Consider the following 24774-nt stretch of genomic DNA (forward strand, 5'->3'; position numbering starts at 1 on the left):
TGAGCAGGCACACTCCTTCCTGGCTGAGTGCCAACTCTAGCATGGCAACGCTGAGGAGCTTGTACCGAGCGCACCGGGCTTTGAATGCGTATGGGCGATACAGTACGCATTTCTGCATAGCTCGGTGCTTTCCTCGTCACCCGCTCCCCACGGTAAGCACGGGGAGTTGGCTCAGGTCTCCATCCTGACTTAGCAAAACTCCCCGTGGGCTACCTCTCGCACTTGCCTATTGGTGCATATAACTCCTCGTAGTATCGTCGCTCTGCCTTCGCTGTCTCAAGTTTCTCCATCGGTCGGCGATACTCCCCAGCCTGACTCCAGGGTCCTTTCCCGTCTAATATCTCCTCCCAAGTCCACGACTCCAAGTACTTTTCCTGCTGCTCCCTTCCACGCTGCTTGGTCCTTTTATGGTGGGTGATTCTGTCACGGCTGTTAGAAGGAGCGGACCAAGATGCAGCGTTTTCGTTCCACATATTTATTATAACCGTGAAACGTGATGCAATACATAAATACTTAAACTAACCAGAAAACAACAAACCGTGCCACAGAGCGGGGAAAAAACACACTACTCAAAATATAATCACCCACAAACAACATGCAGAAACACCCCTACTAAATATGACCTCCAATTAGAGGCAACGAGGACCAGCTGCCTCCAATTGAAGGTCAACCCAATAAACCCCAACCTAGAAATAGACTAACTAGAACTACAACATAGAAATAGAAAACATTGAACAAACACAAAAACACCCCCTGTCACGCCCTGACCACTCTACCATAGAAAATAACAACTTATATTGGTCAGGACGTGACACAAAGTGTAGTCAATGCTAGAAAAGCTTGTCTTACTTTGAGGAAAAAAAGTAATAGTCTTTGGTAATTGGGAATAGTAATGTCCTGTAAATTATTTATAGAGATGAATATTTTCAGCCTCTGGAGTCTCCCTAAATTAGCCTTTTTATTACTATGTCTGTCAATATTATGAAATGTATGATTTAGGTCACCTGCTAAGATAATAGTTCCTGGCTGAATTTGATCTAATTTAGCTTGAATTCTATCTAAAAACACCAGTGGCAGTGCAATTCTTGACACAAACCAGTGCGCCTGGCACCTACTACCATACCCCCTTCAAAGGCACTTAAATATTAAATACTTAAATACACATACACAATCCATGTCTCAATTGCCTTAAAAACCCTTCTTTAACCTGGCTTGACCCCTTAATCTACACTGATTGAAGTGGATTTAACAAGTGACATCAATAAGGGATCATAGCTTTCACCTGGATTCCCCTGGTCAGACGACAGTATGTCATGGAAAGAGCATGTGTCCTTTTTAAAAATCTAACTCTTACAAGAAAACCCCATCTGCTGACAATCTCTTAAGTGTTCGAGAACCATATGCTTTTTTTCTCCATCATGGAGCGCGTGCAGATTCCATGTGATAAATTGGATTATGTTGGTCTTTACTTGTATAGAATCAAAGTTAACCTTATCTTTTGCGTCTATCATTGGAGAACCAAATAAAACATTTTAGCAGACATGACATATGAGGCCGGTGGGCATTCCATAGAATGGGAGGATCATAGTATAAATACATAGTTAATGTATATCACCAAAACAGATTTTTTCAAACTCAAGGTGTCATCATAGCTGACACCCCATTTTTTTTCTGCAGGAATCTTTGAATGTTAATTTGAGTAGATATTTAAGATTTTTGGGAAAATGTGGTCACAAAAAACAGAGATTTTACCATCATTCTGTAACCAAACTTTACATCCAAAATACAGATTTGGTTAATAAACGTCAACTTGTCCTTATAAAAGAACCACAGGTCAGGTTATTTCACCCTAGTGTGTTTGTGCCTATGTGCATGCTTTGTCTCTTCTGGCAGTTTTCTGCTTGTTGGTTTGAAATTGTCTGGTCCAAAACCTGTGGACAAACAAATAGTTATTTTCTTAGAGAGAGCCAGGGTTGGGTAGGTAGAATAATAGTGAAGACATCGAAACTATGAAATAACACATATGGAATCGTGTAGTAACTAAAGAAGTGTTAAACAAATCCAAATATATTTTTTATTTGAGATTCTTCAAAGTAGCCACCCTTTGCCTTGATGAAAGCTTTGCACACTCTTGGCATTCTCTCAACCAGCTTCATGAGGAATGCTTTTCCAACAGTCTTGAAGGAGTTCCCACATATGCTGAGCACTTGTTGGCTGCTTTTCATAGATTTGATGTCTTCACTATTATTCTACAATGTAGAAAATAGTAAAAATGAGTAGGTGTGTTCAAACTTTTGACTGGTACTGTATATATCATTTATAAGTCCAAAAATGGATGTAGCAACTACAGATTGCCTCTTTAAGTCTATCAAAAGTTTACGAGTTTTAGCATGTGCCGATTAGGCATTGAACAATAAAAGCCCAGCTTTTATTCTATAGGCTGGGATCCACACTATGCAGCTGTTGCAAGAGCGCATGTTTCACTGGCTGTCCACTGGTTTCAAAAACAATTATTGATAGGCAGTTTAAACTTCTTGAATTCAAGCATTATTGGTTTCAAATACACATTTAGATTTGTGAACAGCCATTCACAACAACCACAATCCCTAAGGCACAAATAGTTAAATTAGAGAGCAGCAGTGTGATTCACATCATTGCGCTATATAGATATCAATAATACGTGATATCCGTATCGCTGTAGACTACACCCCTGCAGTCATCCTTACCTCCAAGCGTTAATTCAAATTTGATTATTTTTGGATACAGCAGTCGCATCATTGGAAGACATAGCTTGGACTGTAGCCTACAAAAGCCCATTCCTGCTCTTTTCCCGCGATCCATCAAACACATTTGGTGTGTCATCATAGTGGTCTCTGATTTGTGGTCAGATTCGCTCAGTTGGAACAAACTTAAACGTTCGCCTTTTTTCAATGCTGATTTTAATGTCATTGCTCAAACAGAGAAGTGTCAAAGATTTTTGGGGGCAAAAATCCTTTCTGAATTGAAAAGTAATCCTCGAAGTATCATCTAGTTTTTAAAAAGTATCTAATCTGATTATAATACTTTTGCTGGTAACGTAATGGATTACAGTTACAGTTTTTTGTAATTATTTACATGTAATAGATGACATGAAAACCGTTACTTCCCAACCCTGGTTAAGAGCGAATGATGTCCATTGTCCACAGTGCTCAAACATTGTCATCTAGAATACCTTACACTACCTCACAACTGAAGTCTATCTAAATTACTATGCATTATGATCTCACCTAACAAAACGACACTACAGATCAAATACTACATGATAATTGATGAGAGAGAGGCAGGCATTTGGATCTGAGGTTATCTATGATGTGAAGCGTGTTCGCCACCAGGTGGAGTTCTCAGAGCAAAAAACAATTCTAACAAATGGGAAGAGTATCTTAAATTCCACTGCACCCAAAGTGCCATGACGAACGGGGGAATACCTATTAAATTTCACTGTCAAGTTCAACCCATTTTCTGAGGATGGTTATCCTATAGGGCTGTAGGGGAGCGTGTAAAGAGAACAAAAGAGAAGAACTGAACTAATACGATACTTAACTTTGGTTGGCAGTGGTGGGCTGACGACCACTTAGCACGTGCGCTCCCACGCAGTTGCACTCTGAAATTCCACCCAAGGTCGCCTTCCCGCCTGTCGCTTTCTTGGTACTGAGACCTCAAATTGAATGGCCACAGAGATGTAGCGATCTCGTACCTTTGGAGCAGCTCTTGCGGTGCGAGCGTTAAAATGCGCAAATGACTTAACTGTAAAATACAGATGTTCCGTTTTTTTGGACTGTGATGATTCTGACTTTCCACTTCCTGATTAGTGTTACAAGTCATTCGGTGTTCTCCTGAAACGGGTGTTGGCAATTGCTCGATCATTTCTCGGCAACTTCTCCGTACAACTGGGACTGGATCAGCTGCATCAGAACTTGGAGTGGCGCGTTCGAAGCTGCATGCGCTGTTGAATGAAAGAAAACTAAACTACCAAGAGCAATTCCTCAACTCTGCACATTTGTTTGATTTCAAAAGTGTTTGTTACTTATTTATGATATTATTTATAATTTTTTTTTAAGAATACGAATATTATTTTTAGACCAACGCGCGTAACGCTCTTGGAGCCTTGATTGGGAGCTTGGAATGGACTCCACAAATATGACTTTGGACCGGAGCCCTCTGCCTCCCAAGACAAACTCTCTCCATTCCGTGGGTTTACCTGCCTGCTCACCCAAACGGCGCTTCATAAAGCTGGGGAGAAAACCAAGTGATGGCTCTTCACAGTAAGTAATGCATGTAGGCCTACTGTACTACAATGCTTTTCAAAAATGTAAAGCATTGTATTTGGGACAAATCATTCACTAAACCCTAAACCTCAACTAAATCTTGTAGTGAATAATGTGGAAATTGAGCAAGTTGAGGTGACTAAACTGCTTAGAGTAACTCTGGATTGTAAACTGTCATGGTTAAAACATATTGATGCAGTAGTAGCTTAGATGGGGAGAAGTCTGTCTATAATAAAGCGCTACTCTGCCTTCTTAACAGCACTATCAACAAGGCAGGTCCTACAGGACCTAGTTTTGTCGCACCTGGACTACTGTTCAGTCATGTAGTCAAGTGCCACAAAGAGGGACATAGGAAAATTGCAGTTGACTCAGAACAGGGCAGCACTGTTGGCCCTTAGATGTACACAGAGAGCTAACGTTAATAATATGCTTGTCAATCTCTCCTGGCTCAAAGTGGAGGAGAGACTGACTTCATCACTACTTGTATTTGTGAGCTGTATTGACATGTTAAATGCACCTAGCTGCCTGTTTGAACTACTGGCACACAGCTCAGACACCCATGCATACCCCACAAGACATGCCACCAGAGGTCTCGTCACATCGTCACAGTCCCCGAGTACAGAACAGTACTACATAGAGCCATGACTACATGGAACTCTATTCCACATCAAGTAACTCGTGCAAACAGTAAAATTTGATTGAAAAAACACCCAGATAAAAATACACCTTAAGGAACAGTGGGGACTGTGAAGTGACACAAATATAGTCACAGACACATGCATACCAGACACATGCATACAAACACATGATGCACTATACAAACATGGTGCATGATTTTGTGTTGTAGATATGTGGTAGTAGAGTAGGGGCCTGATGACACACACTTAATGTGTTGTGAAATCTGTTGTGAATGTATTGTAATGTTTTACAAATTGTAGAACTGCCTTCATTTTGCTGGACCCCAGGAAGAGTAGCTGCTGCCTTTGCAGTATGCGGATCCATAATAAATACAAAATACTTGGACGTACAGTTTCAAGGTTGTAGGTGCATGTCGCTCATGGTACCCTGGAATTTGCTATATCATCCACGGGGTTAAAGGTTATGGACGTTTTAGAACCTTTTCAATAGAGTCCCACAGTATGAGTTATAATACCAGGGCTGTCAAATTTTGAAAAAAGCTTGGGAATTAGATTTGCAATTTGAAATTCCGTTAACTCCTGGCACAACCCCTAGATGGGTGGTGGTTTGACAGTTTATTCAGACTATAATGAAATGAAATGGGGAGACAGGCAAATGGGAGAAACAGTAGGAAGGTTGATAGCAGGGATTGATCCCTGTTCTCAGGTGGAAAGTTGTATGCGACATGTGCCAGGGAGTGTTACCACTACACCAGGGAGTGTTACCACTACACCAGGGAGTGTTACCACTACACCAGGGAGTGTTACCACTACACCAGGGAGTGTTACCACTACACCAGGGAGTGTTACCACTACACCAGGGAGTGTTACCACTACACCAGGGAGTGTTACCACTACACCAGGGAGTGTTACCACTACACCAAGGAGTGTTACCACTACACCAACAAGGAGTGTTACCACTACACCAACAAGGAGTGTTACCACTACACCAAGGAGTGTTACCACTACACCAAGGAGTGTTACCACTACACCAGGGAGTGTTAGTGTTACCACTACACCAAGGAGTGTTACCACTACACCAAGGCTCTCCACAGGAAATACTAATATTAATGGTTGATGGCAGTGGGTAACCAAATCATAGATCGCAGTCTCCTTGTCCATAGACAGCTTTCAAGGTAAGAACACAAACATTTTGTATTTTGTAATTTGGGTGAATGATCTCTTTAAAATATGACTGGAATAAAATCCTGCTTGCTCTCCATCATGCCCCAGTAAGAAAGAGTACAGTTGGTGCTCGTCCATCTCCATGGATTGATGATGAACTGGGTGAGGCTTTTTCTCAAAGAAATATGGCAAAAGTCTTAGCAGCCAAGTCAAAACTAGAAATTGATGAACAGAATTATAGAACATTACATAATTATGCAGTTAAATTGAATCGAAAGAAAAAAAAGTTATTTTACAACAATGTTTTTATTGATTGTAAAAATGATTCTAAAAAGGTATGGAACTTAGTTAAGGGCTTACTTGGTACATCTATCTCATCATACCCATCTAGTGTGGAGGTTGATGGGAGAATAATAACAAAACCAGTTGATATTGCCAATCATTTTGCAGATTTATTTACAAAGAAAATGAATTTACTGAGCAACAATGTAAACATACATTCTTCCAAACAAGCTATTGATGATCATATTATGAGCAACGACGTCTGCTCTTTTAGTCTGCAAACGGTGTCAGTGGAGGAGGTGTTAAACCTATTGAAGTCATTATCTGATGGTAAATCTACAGGTTATGGTCTTATGGACAATTTTTGCTTCGCTGTGCTGCTCCCCAGATTGCAGTTCCACTGAGATATATATTTAATTGGTCACTGGAAAAGGGGATGTTTGCAAATGTATGGAAGCATGCGAAACTGTGTCCTATTCTGAAAGACTGCAAAGAACCCATTACTCCTGCCAATAGTCGACCAATTGGGGTATTGTGAGTAGACAAATATGGGAGTACATGGAAAAGAATGATCTGATTACATGCCACTACCACTGCATTGGTTGACATGACTGACCAGTGGCTCAATGCTATGGATAATGGCAAGTTTGTGGGTGTACTATTTTTAGATTTCAGTGCAGCATTTGATTTAGTGGATCATGAAATAATTTTGACAAAATGAATGCATTATGGTTTTAAGGAAGGAGCATTGAATTAGGTACAGTCATATCTAACTGACAGGAAACAGTCCACCTATATCAATGGTTCATTTTCTTCCCCTCATGTGTTAAACTGTGGAATACCGCAGGGCAGCTGCCTTGGGCGACTTCTTTATTTAATATATACCAACGACCTTCTCTATGCCTTAGCTGAAACTCAAGCTACTATATTTGCTGATGATACTACAATTTATGCAGCAAGACAATCGGTTCAACAGGTACAGCAAGCTTTACAAGGAGATTTGGAGAATATCAGGGAGTGGGTTTGCCAAAACAAACTTGTTTTAAACACCAAGAAAACCAAAGTTATGTTGGTCTGTTCCACTAGGAAAAGACCAAAACAGCATGGGATACAATTAAGTATGGGAGGAGTACAAATTGAAGAAGTGGCAGAAACCAAACTATTAGGACTGCAGCTAGACAACTGCTTATCATGGTCATCTCAAATAACTAATCTATGTAAAAAAAATAATAATGTAAACAGCATGCATAATCAGAAGGATAGCTAAATATTTACCAGGAAAAATTATTCAGCAAATAACACAAGCATTAATTGAGAGTCAGGTGAACTTCTGTTCTGTGGTCTGGGGAAATGCATCAGCAAGTGAAGTTAGGAGCCTGCAGATTGCACAGAACAAAGCAGCAAGGATTGTTTTAAGGTGGAGATATGGTTCTTCTGTTGCAGTCATGCGCAATGTTCTTGGTTGGTCATCAATCGACAAGATAATTGAAAAAAACATGCTTATTTTATTTCATAATATACATCATTTAAAACGGCCAAGTTCTATTCACAATGGTATTCAGTTGGTAAGAGACAGACATTCAGTAAATACTAGGAATAGATTGTCCACCATCTATGTTTTATCCAGACAGAAAAGAGAAATAGGCAAAAGAACATTTCAATTTAGAACAATAAAGAAATGGAATAAATTAACTGAGCAAACCAGAAACCTTTCAATATATAAATTTAAACATTATTTTAAAACGATTTAAATATAATACATAGAAATGTTGTGGGACTAATGTAGATGAAGAATCAATATTTTTTTAGATTGAGTGTTGATTGGGTCATTATGTTTGTAATAGTGTGTTATATGTGAAAAAGTGTTCGTATTATAAATTGTATTTTAATGTTTAAGGACTCTTGGAAGATTAGTCCAAATGGGGACTAAAAGAGATCAAAAAAAAATATATAATAATCTCCAGAAGGGTTGGCCACCCCTGATCTGTGTTCCCAAGTGCTGGGTGCTCAAAATCACCCAACCTTTAAGAAAAATTGATTGAATATCAATATTCAGGTGATTTACACATACTAGTTTAAGATCCTTGCCATTATCTTACTCTACACAGACAGAAGTTGTGAGTCCCCTTAACATCTCTGCCTAGCATGTGCACAATACTAAAATGTCAAAAATTATATTTGATTCCTGGAGCATTTAATATCCAATGTGTATTTGTATGACCTTTTCAAAACTGCCCATGAATGGCTGCAAAAATACATAGCCTCATATAATTAATTTTCAAAGACACAAGTAGGCATATCAAATTTCAAATATGTGAATACACTGGCAAAATTGTGAAGAAGTGGAATAATAAAACAAGTGTGGGGATTAATAGTAGTATTCTTGCTGACAAGCACACTAATTACCCTATATTTTAGCCCATTGTTAGAAATGAGAATTGTTCCACTGATCAGACTAAATTAGGTAAATATATAATAACATCTTCTGAAGACAAGATTACATAAATCTGACCGTACATCAAATCAAATTTCAAATCAAATCAAATGTATTTATTATATAGCCCTTCTTACATCAGCTGATATCTCAAAGTGCTGTACAGAAACCCAGCCTAAAACCCCAAACAGCAAGCAATGCAGGTGTAGAAGCACGGTGGCTAGGAAAAACTCCCTAGAAAGGCCAAAACCTAGGAAGAAACCTAGAGAGGAACCAGGCTATGAGGGGTGGCCAGTCCTCTTCTGGCTGTGCCGGGTGGAGATTATAACAGCACATGGCCTAGATGTTCAAATGTTCATAAATAACCAGCATTGTCAAATAATAAAAATCATAGTAGTTGTCGAGGATGCAACAAGTCAGCAACACAAGAGTAAGTGTCAGTTGGCTTTTTCATAGCCGATCTTTGAGAGTATCTCTAACGCTCCTGCTGTCTCTAGAGAGTTGAAAACAGCAGGTCTGGGACAGGTAGCACGTCCGGTGAATAGGTCAGGGTTCCAGCAGGTCTGGGACAACAGGTCTGGGACAGGTAGCACGTCCGGTGAACAGGTCAGGGTTCCATAGCTGCAGGCAGAACAGTTGGAACTGGAGCAGCAGCACGGCCAGGTGAACTGGGGACAGCAAGGAGTCATCAAGCCAGGTAGTCCTTAGGCATGGTCCTAGGGCTCAGGTCCTCCGAGAGAGAGAAAGAAAGAAAGAGAAAGAGAGAATTAGAGAGAGCATATTTAAATTCACACAGGACACCGGAAAAGACAAGAGAAATACTCCAGATGTGACAGACTGACCCTAGCCCCCCGACACATAAACTACTGCAGCATAAATACTGGAGGCTGAGACAGGAGGGGTCAGGAGACACTGTGGCCCCATCTGATGAAACCCCCGGACAGGGCCAAACAGGTAGGATATAACCCCACCCACTTTGCCAAAGCACAGCCTCCACACCACTGGAGGGATATCTCCAACCACCAACATACCATCCCGGGACAAGGCCGAGTATAGCCCACAAAGATCTCCGCCACGGCACAGCCCAAGGGGGGGCACCAACCCAGACAGGAAGACCACGTCAGTGACTCAACCCACTCAAGTGACGCACCCCTCCCAGGGACGGCATGGAAGAACACCAGTAAGCCAGTGACTCAGCCCCCGTAATAGGGGTAGAGGCAGAGAATCCCAGTGGAAAGAGGGGAAACCGGCCAGGCAGAGACAGCAAGGGCGGTTCGTTGCTCCAGCCTTTCCGTTCACCTTCACACCCCTGGGCCAGACTACACTTAATCATAGGACCTACTGAAGAGATGTGTCTTCAGTAAAGACTTAAAGGTTGAGACTGAGTCTGCGTCTCTCACATGGGTAGGCAGACTATTCCATAAAAATGGAGCTCTATAGGAGAAAGCCCTGCCTCCAGCTGTTTGCTTAGAAATTCTAGGAACAATTAGGAGGCTCGCGTCTTGTGACCGTAGCGTACATGTAGGTATGTACGGCAGGACCAAATCGGAAAGATGGGTAGGAGCAAGCCCATGTAATGCTTTGTAGGTTAGCAGTAAAACCTTGAAATCAGCCCTTGCCTTAACAGGAAGCCAGTGTAGGGAGGCTAGCACTGGAGTAATATGATCAAATTTTTGGGTTCTAGTCAGGATTCTAGCAGCCGTATTTAGCACTAACTGGAGTTTATTTAGTGCTTTATCCGGGTAGCCGGAAAGTAGAGCATTGCAGTAGTCCAACCTAGAAGTAACAAAGGCATGGATACATTTTTCTGCGTCATTTTTGGACAGAAAGTTTCTGATTTTTCAATGTTATGTAGATGGAAAAAAGCTGTCCTTGAAACAGTCTTGATATGTTCTTCAAAAGAGAGATCAGGGTCCAGAGTAACGCCGAGGTCCTTCAGTTTTATTTGAGACGACTGTACAACCATCCAGATTAATTGTCAGATTCAACAGAAGATCATGTCCCTAACCAAATTATTTTTCGATGTATTGTTCCCGCTCTAGAATCAAACTTGAACTTTTGGGTTCACAATCTATTTGACAAAAATTATTTTCATAGTTACAAAATCATGTCACCCAGTGGCAAGTCTTGGTGGGGCAAAAAAAAAGAATGGGGGATGCATGCCAGCAAAGCCACTACACAACACAACACTACATTAATTGCACTATAACGGTGGCAAACGGTGCCCAGAAACTGTTAGGGCCTACATAAAGCTGTCCCAACAGCAAAGTCCTAACAGAAGCCCCAACACCTTAACATTGCTACACCTGGCTATCAACAGAGCCTTGTCTGGCAGCGAAACAGTTCATTCAGCCTCATATACTGCCTTTAAAAAAAACATACCTGATATGGCTGACTTGCTTAAACAACTGTGGTTTCTACTGACAACTGAGATGTACAAACTATGGCACAAGGGGACAACAAGCGGATAAGAGGCAGTCCTTAATTTTGATTAAGACATTCATGAGCGAGCTAGGATGGACGTAGTCAATATAACTATTTGTTCAGCACTTTTGAAATGTACAGCAACAGAATTCAGAACATGGGCCATTCTTACAGTGTTCTCCATGTACACCAAGTCAGAACCGTAGGATAAATTAAAGGGGAATATAAGCAGACAATGAAAGCTCTTACAATATTCGATGATTACATTTCTCAAAAACAGGTTATAGGCTAGATGTGCACCACCAAGTCAGAACAGTAGGTGAAATAAATTAGAATCATGATGACGTCAGTGATCTTCAGGTCGTAGCTCTAGAAAGAGGCCCGAGTTCCCAATTTACAATTCCGAGTTGGATGAAAGTTCAAAACACATTTTCCCAGTTGTAGCTCATTTTTCCCGAGTTCCCAGTTGCTTGAACTCACTAAAGTCATATTTTGCAGTTCTAAGTTAACAGTTGTTTTGAGCGAGGCACCAATCATGCTTCATTGACAGCATGGCCAATGTTGAATGTTTATAATTTTAAATTAGGAGAAGAGATCCTTAATTTTTATTGACTTGGCCAAAGCCAAGGTAGTCACCTCATACAAGTACTTGGGAGTATGGCTAGACGGTGCACTGTCCTTCTCTCAGCACATATCAAAGCTGCAGGCTAAAGTTAAATCTAGACTTGGTTTCCTCTATCGTAATTGCTCCTCTTTCACCCCAGCTGCCAAACTAACCCTGATTCAGATGACCATCCTACCCATGCTAGATTACGGAGATGTAATTTATAGATCGGCAGGTAAGGGTGTTCTCGAGCGGCTAGATGTTCTTTACCATTCGACCATCAGATTTACCACCAATGCTCCTTATAGGACACATCACTGCACTCTATACTCCTCTGTAAATTGGTCATCTCTGTATACCCGTCGCAAGACCCACTGGTTGATGCTTATTTATAAAACCCTCTTAAGCCTCATTCCCCCCTATCTGAGATATCTACTGCAGCCCTCATCCTCCACATACAACACCCGTTCTGCCAGTCACATTCTGTTAAAGGTCCCCAAAGCACACACATCCCTGGGTCGCTCCTCTTTTCAGTTCGCTGCAACTAGCGACTGGAACGAGCTGCAGCAAACACTCAAACTGGACAGTTTTATCTCAATCTCTTCATTCAAAGACTCAATCGTGGACACTTACTGACAGTTGCTTTGGGTGATGTATTATTGTCTCTACTTTCTTGACCTTTGTACTGTTTTCTGTGCCCAATAATGTTTGTACCATTTTTTGTGCTGCTACCATGTTGTTGTTATGTTGTGTTGCTACCATGCTGTGTTGTGTTGTCTCTCTTGTTGTGATGTGTGTTTTGTCCTATATTTATATTGTATTTATTTATTTTAATCCCAGGCCCCCGTCCCCGCAGGAGGGGCCTTTTGCCTTTTGGTAGGCCGTCATTGTAAATAAGAATTTGTTCTTAACTGACTTGTCTAGTTAAATAAAGGTTCAATAAATAAAAAAGAATAATACAAATTTAAAAAACATCTTAGACTTGGGACCACACAGCCACTCCACTGAATAGCAGGCTAATGATTGCTTTGAGATGCTTGCAGTTAGCCACTGATTCCTTCCTAACCACTCATTGTTGAATTTGCGATTTCCAACTTGTTGTGTAATGTTTATCCAATAGCCGATGAGCACCGATAAGTTTTATCTATAATTTCTCTTCATATAACAAGGATTGAAAAGGATTTGCCTGTAGATTGTCGACTGCTAGCTAAGATTTTGAAGGTATGATGTTGACATGATCAGTCCAATCAAAGCCACTGTAGATATAATGTGATTTGACGTCATTTTATCTGTGGCCAATGACCTTGAGCCTTCTTGTATGGGCACTTTTTAATATAACTCTATGGTAGCATCCAAGGGGCTTGAATTTGCGGTAACAGGCTACACGAGTAGTTGGCAACCTTTCTCATGTTTGGAATGGCAATTTGGAATGGCAATTTAAACCAAAACTTGTTTCTCACAAGTCTAGCATAGGTTGTGAGCTCTGCAAACAACTGGTGGCGTGTATTCATGGATGCCAAGGGAAGCCAGGCTTCCTCAAAAAAATAATCAGGAAAGAAAGAAAACATCTATAAAATAATTGATGTTATGACTCTCTGTGTTTCATACATTTCCTTTAATTCGCAAGAGGCTGAATGTATCGCAAGAGGCTGAATGTAGCCTGTTACCGCCAACTTCAGGAGAGTAATGGCAGAATCTGCGAAAGCCAGGTAGGAGCGGGAGGAGGATGGTTGATCTCTGTGTCTTATTTCATCAAACAGTGCGCTTAAAGCATCAGACCAGCTCAATGCATATATATAGTTGATTTTATTAAAACACATAGTCTTTAAATGGAAAAATATACGTTTTAAAATGTTTACCAATCAATTGGTTGAAAGAACAGACGACTTTTGTCTATCTTGCTTTAATACAGCAGTGCATTCTGACACAGTGAAATGAAATAGATTTCACCACGTTCATATTGTTGGCAGACATAAGGGATTAAATATGGATCTTCACTGGCTACAGAAGAAGAGGATCTGGTAAAATAAGCGTATGTTGCTATTGTCATCTAGGTTGCTAGCTAGCTCGCTTTTTGGCAAGAAACTAGCCTAGAAATTCATGGAACATTGTAAATATCTCACTGCTACTAGGATAGTATTCTGTACAAGGTACAAGACCAAATACATAAATAAGCCAACAAATATGAGTTAAATCAAATGTGGAAGAGTAAATGAGAATGTAAAATATATATTTCGTTTTGGATCAAGGTAGGTAGTAGCTGGCAGCAAAGGTCCCGGAGCTTGCAGGGATTTGTAGTTTTGCATGATGTCAATTTTGATGCTAATTAGCTTTTTCGAATCTGAGAGTAAATAGAGACGAACATATTGATAAAAGTCACCTTGTCCGAGAGAGATTTACACGGTTATTAAAATGTCACGCCAGGGAAAACCTACATAAAACAGAGACCTTGTTTGAAGTGGTTCTAAATTCCCCTATGGGAAAAATGAATGGTTAGAAAATGGTTGGAACCATTTCTGGTTTTATGAGTATTATGACCCATACACTGTGGGGCTCTATAAACGTTAATCTGAAAGAAACAACTCCAATTCCCTTAACAATGAAGCATTGAGCAATTAAAATAAGAAGCTTACAAGGACTGTTGCAGAAATAGGTCTAACAACACCATATTATCTCATTAACAGACTGAGCATAGCACAGTAAAGTAAGATTGGGGACTGTTGATGGATGGATGGTAATGTCTAGTTGAGACTCAATGTTGATACCTTTCTCAAAGAGGGTAGAGATATCATAAGGAAGTGACACTGGATTTAGATTACTATTCTTTAGATTTTCTGGAGTTTAAAAAAAATTAGAGTTCTACAGCATTCTAGCATTTTGTAACACACTTATTGGTGGGACAACATTGCTTACTGACAGAGCGATTTCTCTCTACATTTCTCTCTCCCTTTATCTCTCTTTCTTAATCTGTGTCCCTCGCCCTCCCCCTCAGGTCAGGCTCCTCTGGTTCCAGTACCAGGTCAGCTGACAGTGTGGGCGTGGACGTCATCAGACAGCCATCCAGGAGTCGCATCCGCCGTCATACCAACCGTTTGTCTGCTGTGTTCCAGCGAGGCTCCGCCCAGAACGCCACCGCTATGGCCTTACCCGGGTTACCTGGCTTACCTAGCCACGCTTGGAAGGAGTCGAATGACAGAAGTATGCCTTTTTCTAATCAAAATTGTATTTTTATAAACATTAACCCTAACCTTGACAATGACAAATGAGTTGGCTTAAGCAGAAAGCATCTGACTGGCAAGCGGTCTAAACCTTAACCCCGAACTCAGCCTAAAATAAATTAAGTGCACTTGTTTACCAGTTCTGATGATGTAGTCACTACTGTTCTTCCTGACATGTCCATCTAGTTTCTCCCGGGGATGCACCAATGACAGACGACCCTGCGGAGCTGTCCAATCAGATAACGGCCCCAGGCATTCTGAAGATCTTTGGCAGTGAGATCTGCCAGGGGGCCAACTACAAGAGCGTCCTGGCAACAACACACTCCAGTGCTAAGGAGCTGGTCAAAGAGGCACTGGAGAGGTATGGGAGTGTACGTGTGTGTGTGTGCATGTGTGTATGCATGTTGTTTTAGATTTCTTAGATCACCGTCACCTTCCATTGTTTGTTATGGTATTCTATGTCCTATATACAGTACCAGTCAAAAGTTTGGACACCTACTTATTCAAAGGGTTTTCTTTATTTTTACTATTTGCTACATTTTAGAATAATAGTGAAGACATCAAAACTATGAAATAACACATATGGACATAGTCCCGTGTGGCTCATATGGACATAGTCCCGTGTGGCTCAGTTGGTAGAGCATGGTGTTTGCAACACCAAGGTTGTGGGTTCGATTCCTATGGGGGACCAGTACGGGGGAAAAAATGTATGAAATGTATGCATTCACTACTGTAAGTCGCTCTAAGAGCATCTGCTAAATGACTAAAATGTAAAATGTATGTAGTAACCAAAAAAGTGTTTAGCAAATCAAAATATATTGTCATTTGAGATTCTTCAAAGTAGCCACCCTTTGCCTTGATGACAGTTTTGCACACTCTTGGCATTCTCTCAACCAGCTTCACCTGGAATGCTTTTCCAACAGCCTCGAAGGAGTTCCCACGTATGCTAAGCTCTTGTTGGCTGCTTTTCCTTCACTCTGCGGTCCAACTCATCCCAAACCATCTCCATTGGGTTGAGGTCAGGTGATTGTGGAGGCCAGGTCATCTGATGCAGCACTCCCTCACTCTACTTCTTGGTCAAATAGCCCTTACACAGCCTGGAGGTGTGTAGGGTCATTGTCCTGTTGAAAAACAAATGAGCCCAAACCAGATGGGATGGTGTATCGCTGCAGAATGCTGTGGTAGCCATGCTGGTTAAGTGTGCCTTGAATTCTAAATTAATCACAGGCAGTGTCACCAGCAAAGCACCATCACACCTCCTCCTCCATGCTTCAAGGTGGGAACCACACATGCAGAGATCATCCATTCACCTACTCTGTGTCTCACAAAGACACGGCGGTTAGAACCATAAATCTCAAATTTAGACTCATCAGACCAGGACAGATTTCCACCGGTCTAATGTCCATTGCTCGTGGTTCTTGGCCCAAGCAAGTCTCTTCTTCTTATTGGTGTCCTTTAGTAGTGGTTTCTTTGCAGCAATTCAACCATGAAGGCATGATTCACGCAGTCTCCTGTGAACAGTTGATGTTGAGAGGTGTCTGTTACTTGAACTCTGTGAAGCATTTATTTGGGCTGCAATTTCTGAGGCTGGTAACTATAATTAACGTATCCTCTGCAGCAGAGGTAACTCTGGGTCTTCCTTTCCTGTTGCAATCCTTATGAGAGCCAGTTTCCTCATAGCGCTTGATGGTTTTTGCGACTGCACTTGAAGTTTTACGCATTGACTTCATGAGTAGGTGTGTCCAACTTTTGACTGGTACTGTACTTATGGAGAATCATAAATATACTGTAATGACAGTATATCAGTCTTTGATCGTATCTGATACTTGTTTGGCAATTGTTTTAATGACGAGACATGTGCTTCTTGTTATCCAGTGTCAGGGGCCTGTGAGCTATGCCAGTACTATGCCAGAGCGCCCATTGTGAAGTAGATGACTAATGCACATCCTTCACGCTGGTGTTGAGCCTATGCAATGAATAGAATTCAGACACATTGATATATTGTTCTCAAGGGTAGTTGTTTAGTATAACTGCAGTATATTGCATTGGGTGTACATGTCTGGTGTGTGTGGTGTGTCATGTTTTGTTTTGGCTATATCTTCAGTATAATGCATTGAGTGTGTGTGAGCCAGATCTAGCATTTACATGGGCGTTATGGAACATTCTAGAGAGAACCACAAACCGTGAAGGCTGACCAGTTTAACCATGCTGTTGAGAGGCTCTCTCTCTCTCTCACTCTCTCACCTTACTTAATATACTGTATTATAACCAGGAACAGAATGGAGATACTCAGGGTGGGTTTCTGAGCTTGGCGTGTTAATGCACATGCAGAGCCGGTTTACCAGACATAGACTAAGCCTACTGAAGTCCGTTCCCATTGTCCTCCAAGAGTTGTTAGTTGTAAATACTATCCTTGTTCTAAACAGCTTCACTTCCCTTAATTGCCCAGGTACGGTCTGAACAAGGAAGAGGCGGAGTCATATGTTCTCTGCGACTCCATTGGCTACGTGGGCGACCACCAGTGGAAGACGGAATGCTTCCGGGTCGTCGGTGACAACGAGAAGCCCCTCCTCCTGCAGTCACTATGGAAACCCAGGGAGGGTTTGGCGAGGCGGTTTGAGATCCAGAGGAAAGCCAGTGTGGAGGAAAAGAGATCAAGAGACAAGGACACGGTCACTGCTGGTAGGACTGATGGGGAGACTGCAAGGTCTGCAGTACTAGTGGTTTTCTTTGATCCCTGGTAGTTAATTGATTGATTAATGTGGGATATGATACCAGGGTAGGGTCTTTGCTAGGGGGAAGGGACTAAGGGACAGCAAAATGACTTAGGGGTGCATCCTGTTATGTGTTTGTTTTATGAATGGTTAAAGCAGCTCTTATGATAGCCCCCTGCCTGTGTTTTACTGTTTTACCGTTTTAATGTTGAACGTTGTTCTCTCCCAACCATCATATCCACCACTGCAGTCTGTTTCCTGCACGTTAGCTTCTGCATGTTGACTTTGGCAGCCACACACACACACACACATATCCAAATTCTCTTCTGTCTCTCAGGCATTAACGCCCAGGCTCGTAAACTCCAGAAGAGCCGCTCTCGAGTCACCTCTGCCCTGATCGAGAGGAGGAGTGTGTATGTGACCTCTACCCTAGAGAGGGGTGTGTGTGGGGCTCGGAACCAAAAGGACAGGGGTGGGAGGGTATGTGGGGACCAGAACAAGTCTGAACGGGGGCCAGGTCTGTGGAGGAGCCAGAGTGAAGCAGACCTCTCATCCCAGTCCACAGAAACACAACAGAAACACCAACAGAACCCCACTGAGCCCCATAGTCAGAACCCCAATGAGTTCCACACTCCCAGTCAAGACGAGAACCACAATCAGTGTCACAGTCAGGACCATGAACAGAATGTGGAACGGAATCACAAATTGAACCCCGATAAGAACCTCAAACAGAGAGCTGAAGAGAGCTACGTTGACGCCAATGTTTCCCCTCTGGAGGACCCTGGATCAGAGACTTACACAGAGCCCCTCTGTCCTTCCCCTGAGATGGAGAGAGAGAGGGAGGAGACAGAGAGCAGTGACGATAACGTAACACTTTACTCCATTCACCCTCCCCAAGACTGCCCCTACCTACTGCTGCTACAGGGCTACAGCAACAGACAGGTAGGACACACAGTACTCTATTCACTCACCCCACGAGTACCCCCCACACATTGAGTCTCATCAATCTCCCTCTTGAACACCTTTCTCCTTTGTCTCTCTCCCCTTTCTCTCCTCTCCTCTCTCCCTCACCCTTCTCTCCCTCCCTCTCTTTCTGAGGTTGCTGCTTCATATGGAAACAGATAACTATGTTCTCATTCTCTCAAGGTGTCTGTGGACAATGGACAGAGAATCTATCATAGTATTCTCTCCCTCGTGGCTCCACTTTGTCCTCAAACTCTCTGCCTGCTCTTACTCACCGCATTGGGCACACACACATTGGTGATGTTCCATCACATGCTGCAGGGGCGGACCGGCCATCTGGCATTTCGGGCAAATGCCAGATGGGCTGGTCCATTTTTTTAGCCCAGTTGGCCTATTTATCATTATTTGGCTAATAATGGGGGCATCAAGGAAAAAAATAAACGCTGTGTTAGAAATGCCAAGGCCGAGTTCTGGTCCCAGTCCGCCCCTGACATGCTATCTCTGTCTCACAGTAAACATTACAGTTGGAACATGTGAGATTCCAGGCAAGCAATCCCATTTTCCCACTGGAAAAATTCACAGAGACAGTTAGGGACAAACAGCGGAGAGAATCCTTGGAAATGCCAGCGTGAGCAGAAACGTGTGTAAAAACACAGATCCGGATACAGAGTGGCGTAACAGTGGCACTGCTTCCTGACTGATTACAGTGGGCTATAACGGATTCAGGGCGGGACACATGCACACACGTGCATGCAAGATGTGCACACATACGCAACACAAGTAATCTTACGTCAGCACCTAGGATTTTGAATGTATTTGTTTATTGTTCCCATAGTAATCCATTTGTTAAATCACACGAAGGGTTAATCATCCAAATATAATAGTTTCAAACTCACTCATGTGTGACACACATTTAATCTTGGATAGAGGCTGAATAAAGAGTTGAATGCTAGGTGTTTTGGTATTGAACTCATCTCATACTGTATGTTCTGCCAGGTATTCTAAAACTAATTTATCTCTCTTCTCTCTCTCTCTGGTAATTTCTATGTAATAGGACCCATGAGCACCAACATGTGAAGTTCATAGGAACATGTCAAATTGGGTGTCAAATAAAAGCTAAGAGTCTATATGTTTGAGAAATAAGCAAAGGCTTTGATTTCTGGTCAAACAGATGGAAAAGGAGTCTTACATTTAAAAAAATATATATTCTAGATTTTTTCTAAGTATTAGAAAAACATCAAAACACAATCACGTGGAAGTAAAGACCCCTGCCAACTAATATCAACATTTATATTTTGTTTTGGAGAAATAATTTGCCTTCTGTGAGTTAAGAAACATTTCCTTATGCCTTGTAATTACATTATCAAAAACACACATCTTTAAAATATTTCTCTGCAATGGAATTGGCTACAATGGGAAACCATAGTAGTCACATACAACAGTTGTGTCACCTGTTACTGTTCTCCCTTCCACTGCTGTTATGTTCAGCTCTTAGTGCCTTCAGAAAATATTCACACCCCTTGACTTATTCCACATTTTGTTGTTACATCCTGAATTCGAAATTTATTAAATTATCATTTTTTCTCTCTCTTCAAGGGAAAACCTGTTTTTATAAATAAATGAAAACGTATTGAAAATGAAATACAGAAATATGTAATTTACATAAGTAGTCACACCCCTGAGTCAATACTTTGTAGAAGCACCTTTAGCGGTGATTACAGCTTTGAGTCATCTTGGGTATGTCTGTATCAGCTTTGCACATCTTGATTTGGGGATTTTCTCCCATTCTTCCTTGTAGATTTTCTAAAGCTCTGTTAAGTTAGATGGGGAGTGGCGGTGAACAGAAATCTTCAAGTCTTTACACAGATTTTCAATGTGATTCAAGTCTGGGCTTTGGCTGGGCCACTCAAGGACTTTCACATTCTTGTTCTGAAGCCATTCCAGCATTGCTTTAGCTTGGCTGTATGCTTGGGGTCATTGTCCTGTTGGACTGTAAATCTTCCAACAGGACAATGACGTTTGCAGTCTGGACAAGGGTTGTTTGCACTCTGAAGCAGGTTCTCATCAACTATTTTCCTGTAGTTGGCTTCACTCATTGTTCCTTCTTATCCTTAAAATTCTCCATGTCCTTACCGCTGAAAAGCATCTCCATAGCATGATGCTGCCACTACCGTGCTTCACGGTAGGGATGGTGTTAGACGGGTGATGAGCTGTGCCTGGTTATCTCCATGCATTCAGGCCAAAGAGTTCAATTTGTCTCATCAGACCACAGAATATTTTGCCTTATGCTTTCATGTGCCTTTTTGACAACTCCAGGTGTGCTGTTATGTGCCTTTTTCTCAGAAGTGGCTTCCATCGGGCCACTCTCCCATAAAGCCCAGATTGGTAAAGTGCTGTAGAAACTGTTGTCCTTCTGGCAGGTTCTCCCATCTCAGCCAAGGAACTCTGTAGTTCTATCAGAGTGGTCATTGGGGTTCTTGGTCACCTCCTTGACCAAGGTCCTTCTTGCCCGGTTGCTCAGTTTGGTCGGATGGCCAGCTATAGGCAGAGTCAGGCTAGTTCCATATTTTTTCAATTTCCCAATGATGGACACCAATGTACTCTTGGAAACGTTCAACACTCTAGAAATTGTTTTATACCCTTCCCCAGATACATCCCTCATCACAATTATATCTCTGAGATCTACGGAAAGACAGGTGTGTTTCATTCTAAATTATGTCCAAACAATTGAATTTAAAAAATATATATATATTTCACCTTTATTTAACCAGGTAGACTAGTTGAGAACAAGTTCTCATTTGCAACCGCACCTGGCCAAGATAAAGCAAAGCAGTTCGACACATACAACAACACAGAGTTACACATGGAATAAACAGACATACAGTCAATAATACAGTAGAAAAATCTATATACAGCCTTGTATTGACCTCAGGCACTCCAATCAATCTGTAGTGACATCTCAATGATGATCAAAGGAAATCAGATGCACCTGAGATAAATTTGGAGTGTCACAGCAAACGGGTGTGAATACATATATTTCATTTTCAATACATTTGCAAAAATGTCAAACATGTTTTAACGTTGTCATTATTGGGTATTGTACCAGTCAAAAGATGAACACGTACTAATTCAAGGGTTTTTATTTATTTTTTATATTTTCTACATTGTAGAATAATAGTGAAGACATCAAAACTATGAAATAACACATATGGAATCATGTAGTAACCAAAAAAGAGTTAAGCAAATCAAAATATATTGTACATTTGAGATTCTAGAAAGTAGCCACCCTTTGCCTTGATGACAGCTTTGCACACTCTTGGCATTCTCTCAACCAGCAGTGAGAATTTTTTTAATTTAATCCATTTTGTATTCAGGTTGTAACACAACAAAATGTGGAATAAGTCAAGGTGTATGAATACTTTCTGAAGGCACTGCAACTGTTTTCTTTATCTTTCAGTCTTCTGGTGGTCAAAGCAAGACGGTGAAAACAGACAACCCATCCCTCTCACTCTCCCTCTCTGTGCCGCTCTCTCTCTCTCTTCTTTCTCTCTCCAGTTAATGTCGCCTCTCCCGGCTCTTACTGACACCTACCACGTACCCGCTTTGCATTTACTGTAACAAGCATCCTCACTCACTGAGCACCGACCAAACCGTCCACGGACGTTAAAAAGTAGATCAAATTGGGTCAGTCTGGTCAGTCTGCCCTGGCCGGACCAAATCTGAACCAATTATTGACGTCTATGTTTCACAAGTTTGAACAGTACAGTACAGTATAGAACAGCAAAGTAATTGGTATTAGGTATTTTATTAGGATCCTCATTAGCTGTTGCGAAAGCCGCAGTTACTCTTCCTGGGGTCCACACTGAACATGAAACATGACATAGTACAGAGCATTAATAGACAAGAACACCTCAAGGACAGAACTACATACATTTAAAAACGGCACACATATCCTACATATCAATACATACAGTCACACAAAATATCTAGGTCAAAATAGGGGAGAGGCGTTGTGCCGTGAGGTGTTGCTTTATCTGTTTTTTGAAACCAGGTTTGCTGTTCATTTGAGCAAAATGTGAAGGAACGGAGTTCCATGCAATAATGGCTCTATATAGTACTGTACGCTTTATTGAATTTGTTCTGGATTTGGGGACTATGAAAAGACTCATGGTGACATGTCTGGTGGGGTAAGTGTGTGTATCAGAGCTGTGCGTAAGTTGACTATGCAAACAATTTGGAATTTTCAGCACATTAATGTTTCTTATAAAAAGAAGTGATGCAGTTAGTCTCTCCTCAGCTCTCCTCAGCCAAGATAGACTGGCATGCATAGTATTTATATTAGCCTTTGACTACAATAAAGAGCAAGACGCGCCGCTCTGTTCTGGGCCAGCTGCAGCTTAACTAGGTCTTAGCAGCACTTGACCACATGGCTGGACAATAATCAAGATAAGACAAAACCAAAGCCTACAGGACTTGCTTTGTTGAGTGTGGTGTCAAAAAAGCAGAACATCTCTTTATTACGGACAGACCTTTCCCCATCTTTACAACCATTGAATCTATATGTTTTGACCATGACAGTTTACAATCTAAGGTAACGCCAAGTAATTTAGTCTCCCCAACTTATTCAACAGCCACACCATTCACCACCAGATTCAGCTGAGGTCTAGAGCTTAGGGAATGATTTGTACCAAATACAATGTGCTTAGTGTGCATACAATGTGCATTTCCACTGCACCAGAGTCCAATTGTGGCAAGCTTTACACCACTCCAGCTGACCCTTGGCATTGCGCATGGTGATCTTAGGTTTTGTGTGCGGCTGCTCGGCCATGGAAACTCATTTCATGAAGCTCCCAACGAACAGTTCTTGTCATCTTGCAGTTTTCCTGTTTAAACTTATTGAGCTGGCAGAGTTGCAAAGAAAAATCCATATCTCAGACTGGCCAATAAAAATAAAAGTTTAAGATGGGCAAAAGAACACAGACACTGGAGAGAGGAACTCTGCCTAGAAGGCCAGCATCCCGGAGTCGCCTCTTCACTGTTGACGTTGAGACTGGTGTTTTGTGGGTACTATTTAATGAAGCTACTATTTAATGAGGTGTCTGTTGCTCAAACTAGACACTCTAATGTACTTGTCTTCTTGCTCAGTTGTGCATCGGGGCCTCCCACTCCTCTCTATTCTGGTTAGAGCCAGTTTGCGCTGTTCTGTGAAGGGAGTAGTACACAGCTTTGTACGAGATCTTCAGTTTCTTTGCAATTTCTCGCATGGAATAGCTTTCATTTTTCAGAACAAGAATAGACTGACGAGTTTCAGAAGAAAGGTCTTTGTTTCTGGCCATTTTGAGCCTATAATCGAACCCACAAATGCTGACGCTCCAGATACTCAACTGGTCTGAAGAAGGCCAGTCGTATTGCTACTTTAATCAGTACAACAGTTTCCAACTGTGCTTACATAATTGCAAAAAGGTTTTCTAATGATCAATTAGCCTTTTAAAATGATAAACTTGGATCAGCTAACACAACGTGTGTCACGTTCGTCGTAGGAAGGAGACCAAGGCGCAGCGTGCGTATCGTTCCACATCTTTTATTTTAATGTGAAACTTTGCAAAACAAACAATAAACTATAAAAAAAACACAAACCGTGACGACAGAGCACTAACTCAAAATAATCTCCCACAAAACAAAGGTGGGAAAAACAACTACTTAAATATGATCCCCAATTAGAGACAACGATGACCAGCTGCCTCTAATTGGGGCTCATCCAAAAAACCCAACATAGAAAAACAGAAACTAGAACCAAACATAGAAAAATTTAACTAGAATAAACCCCTCAGTCACACCCTGACCTACTCTACCATAGAAAATAAGAGCACTCAATGGTCAGGACATGACAACGTGCCATTGGAACACAGGAGTGATGGTTGCTGATAATGGGCCTCTGTACGCCTATGTAGATATTCCATAAAAAATCATCCGTTTCCAGCTACAATAGTCATTTACAACATTAACAATGTCCACACTGTATTTCTGTT

At 41.5% G+C, this 24774-nt stretch overlaps 1 protein-coding gene across 2 annotated transcripts in view; it reads left to right on the top strand.

Moving 5' to 3' along the window:
- The first annotated feature begins 3177 nt into the window (after positions 1-3177).
- Positions 3178-24774, top strand: part of LOC115201296 (ras-interacting protein 1) — a 51087-nt gene continuing 29490 nt past the window's right edge. For both annotated transcript variants that reach the window (XM_029764805.1, XM_029764807.1), the window contains exons 1-5: positions 3178-4301; positions 14843-15048; positions 15255-15429; positions 17518-17750; positions 18120-18724. In XM_029764805.1, the coding sequence (XP_029620665.1) occupies positions 4162-4301; positions 14843-15048; positions 15255-15429; positions 17518-17750; positions 18120-18724 (1359 nt within the window). In that variant the 5' untranslated portion in view covers positions 3178-4161. The remainder of the gene's footprint in view (positions 4302-14842; positions 15049-15254; positions 15430-17517; positions 17751-18119; positions 18725-24774) is intronic.

The sequence above is a fragment of the Salmo trutta genome, chromosome 10 (assembly GCF_901001165.1).
Source record: "Salmo trutta chromosome 10, fSalTru1.1, whole genome shotgun sequence".
Lineage (NCBI taxonomy): Eukaryota > Metazoa > Chordata > Actinopteri > Salmoniformes > Salmonidae > Salmo > Salmo trutta.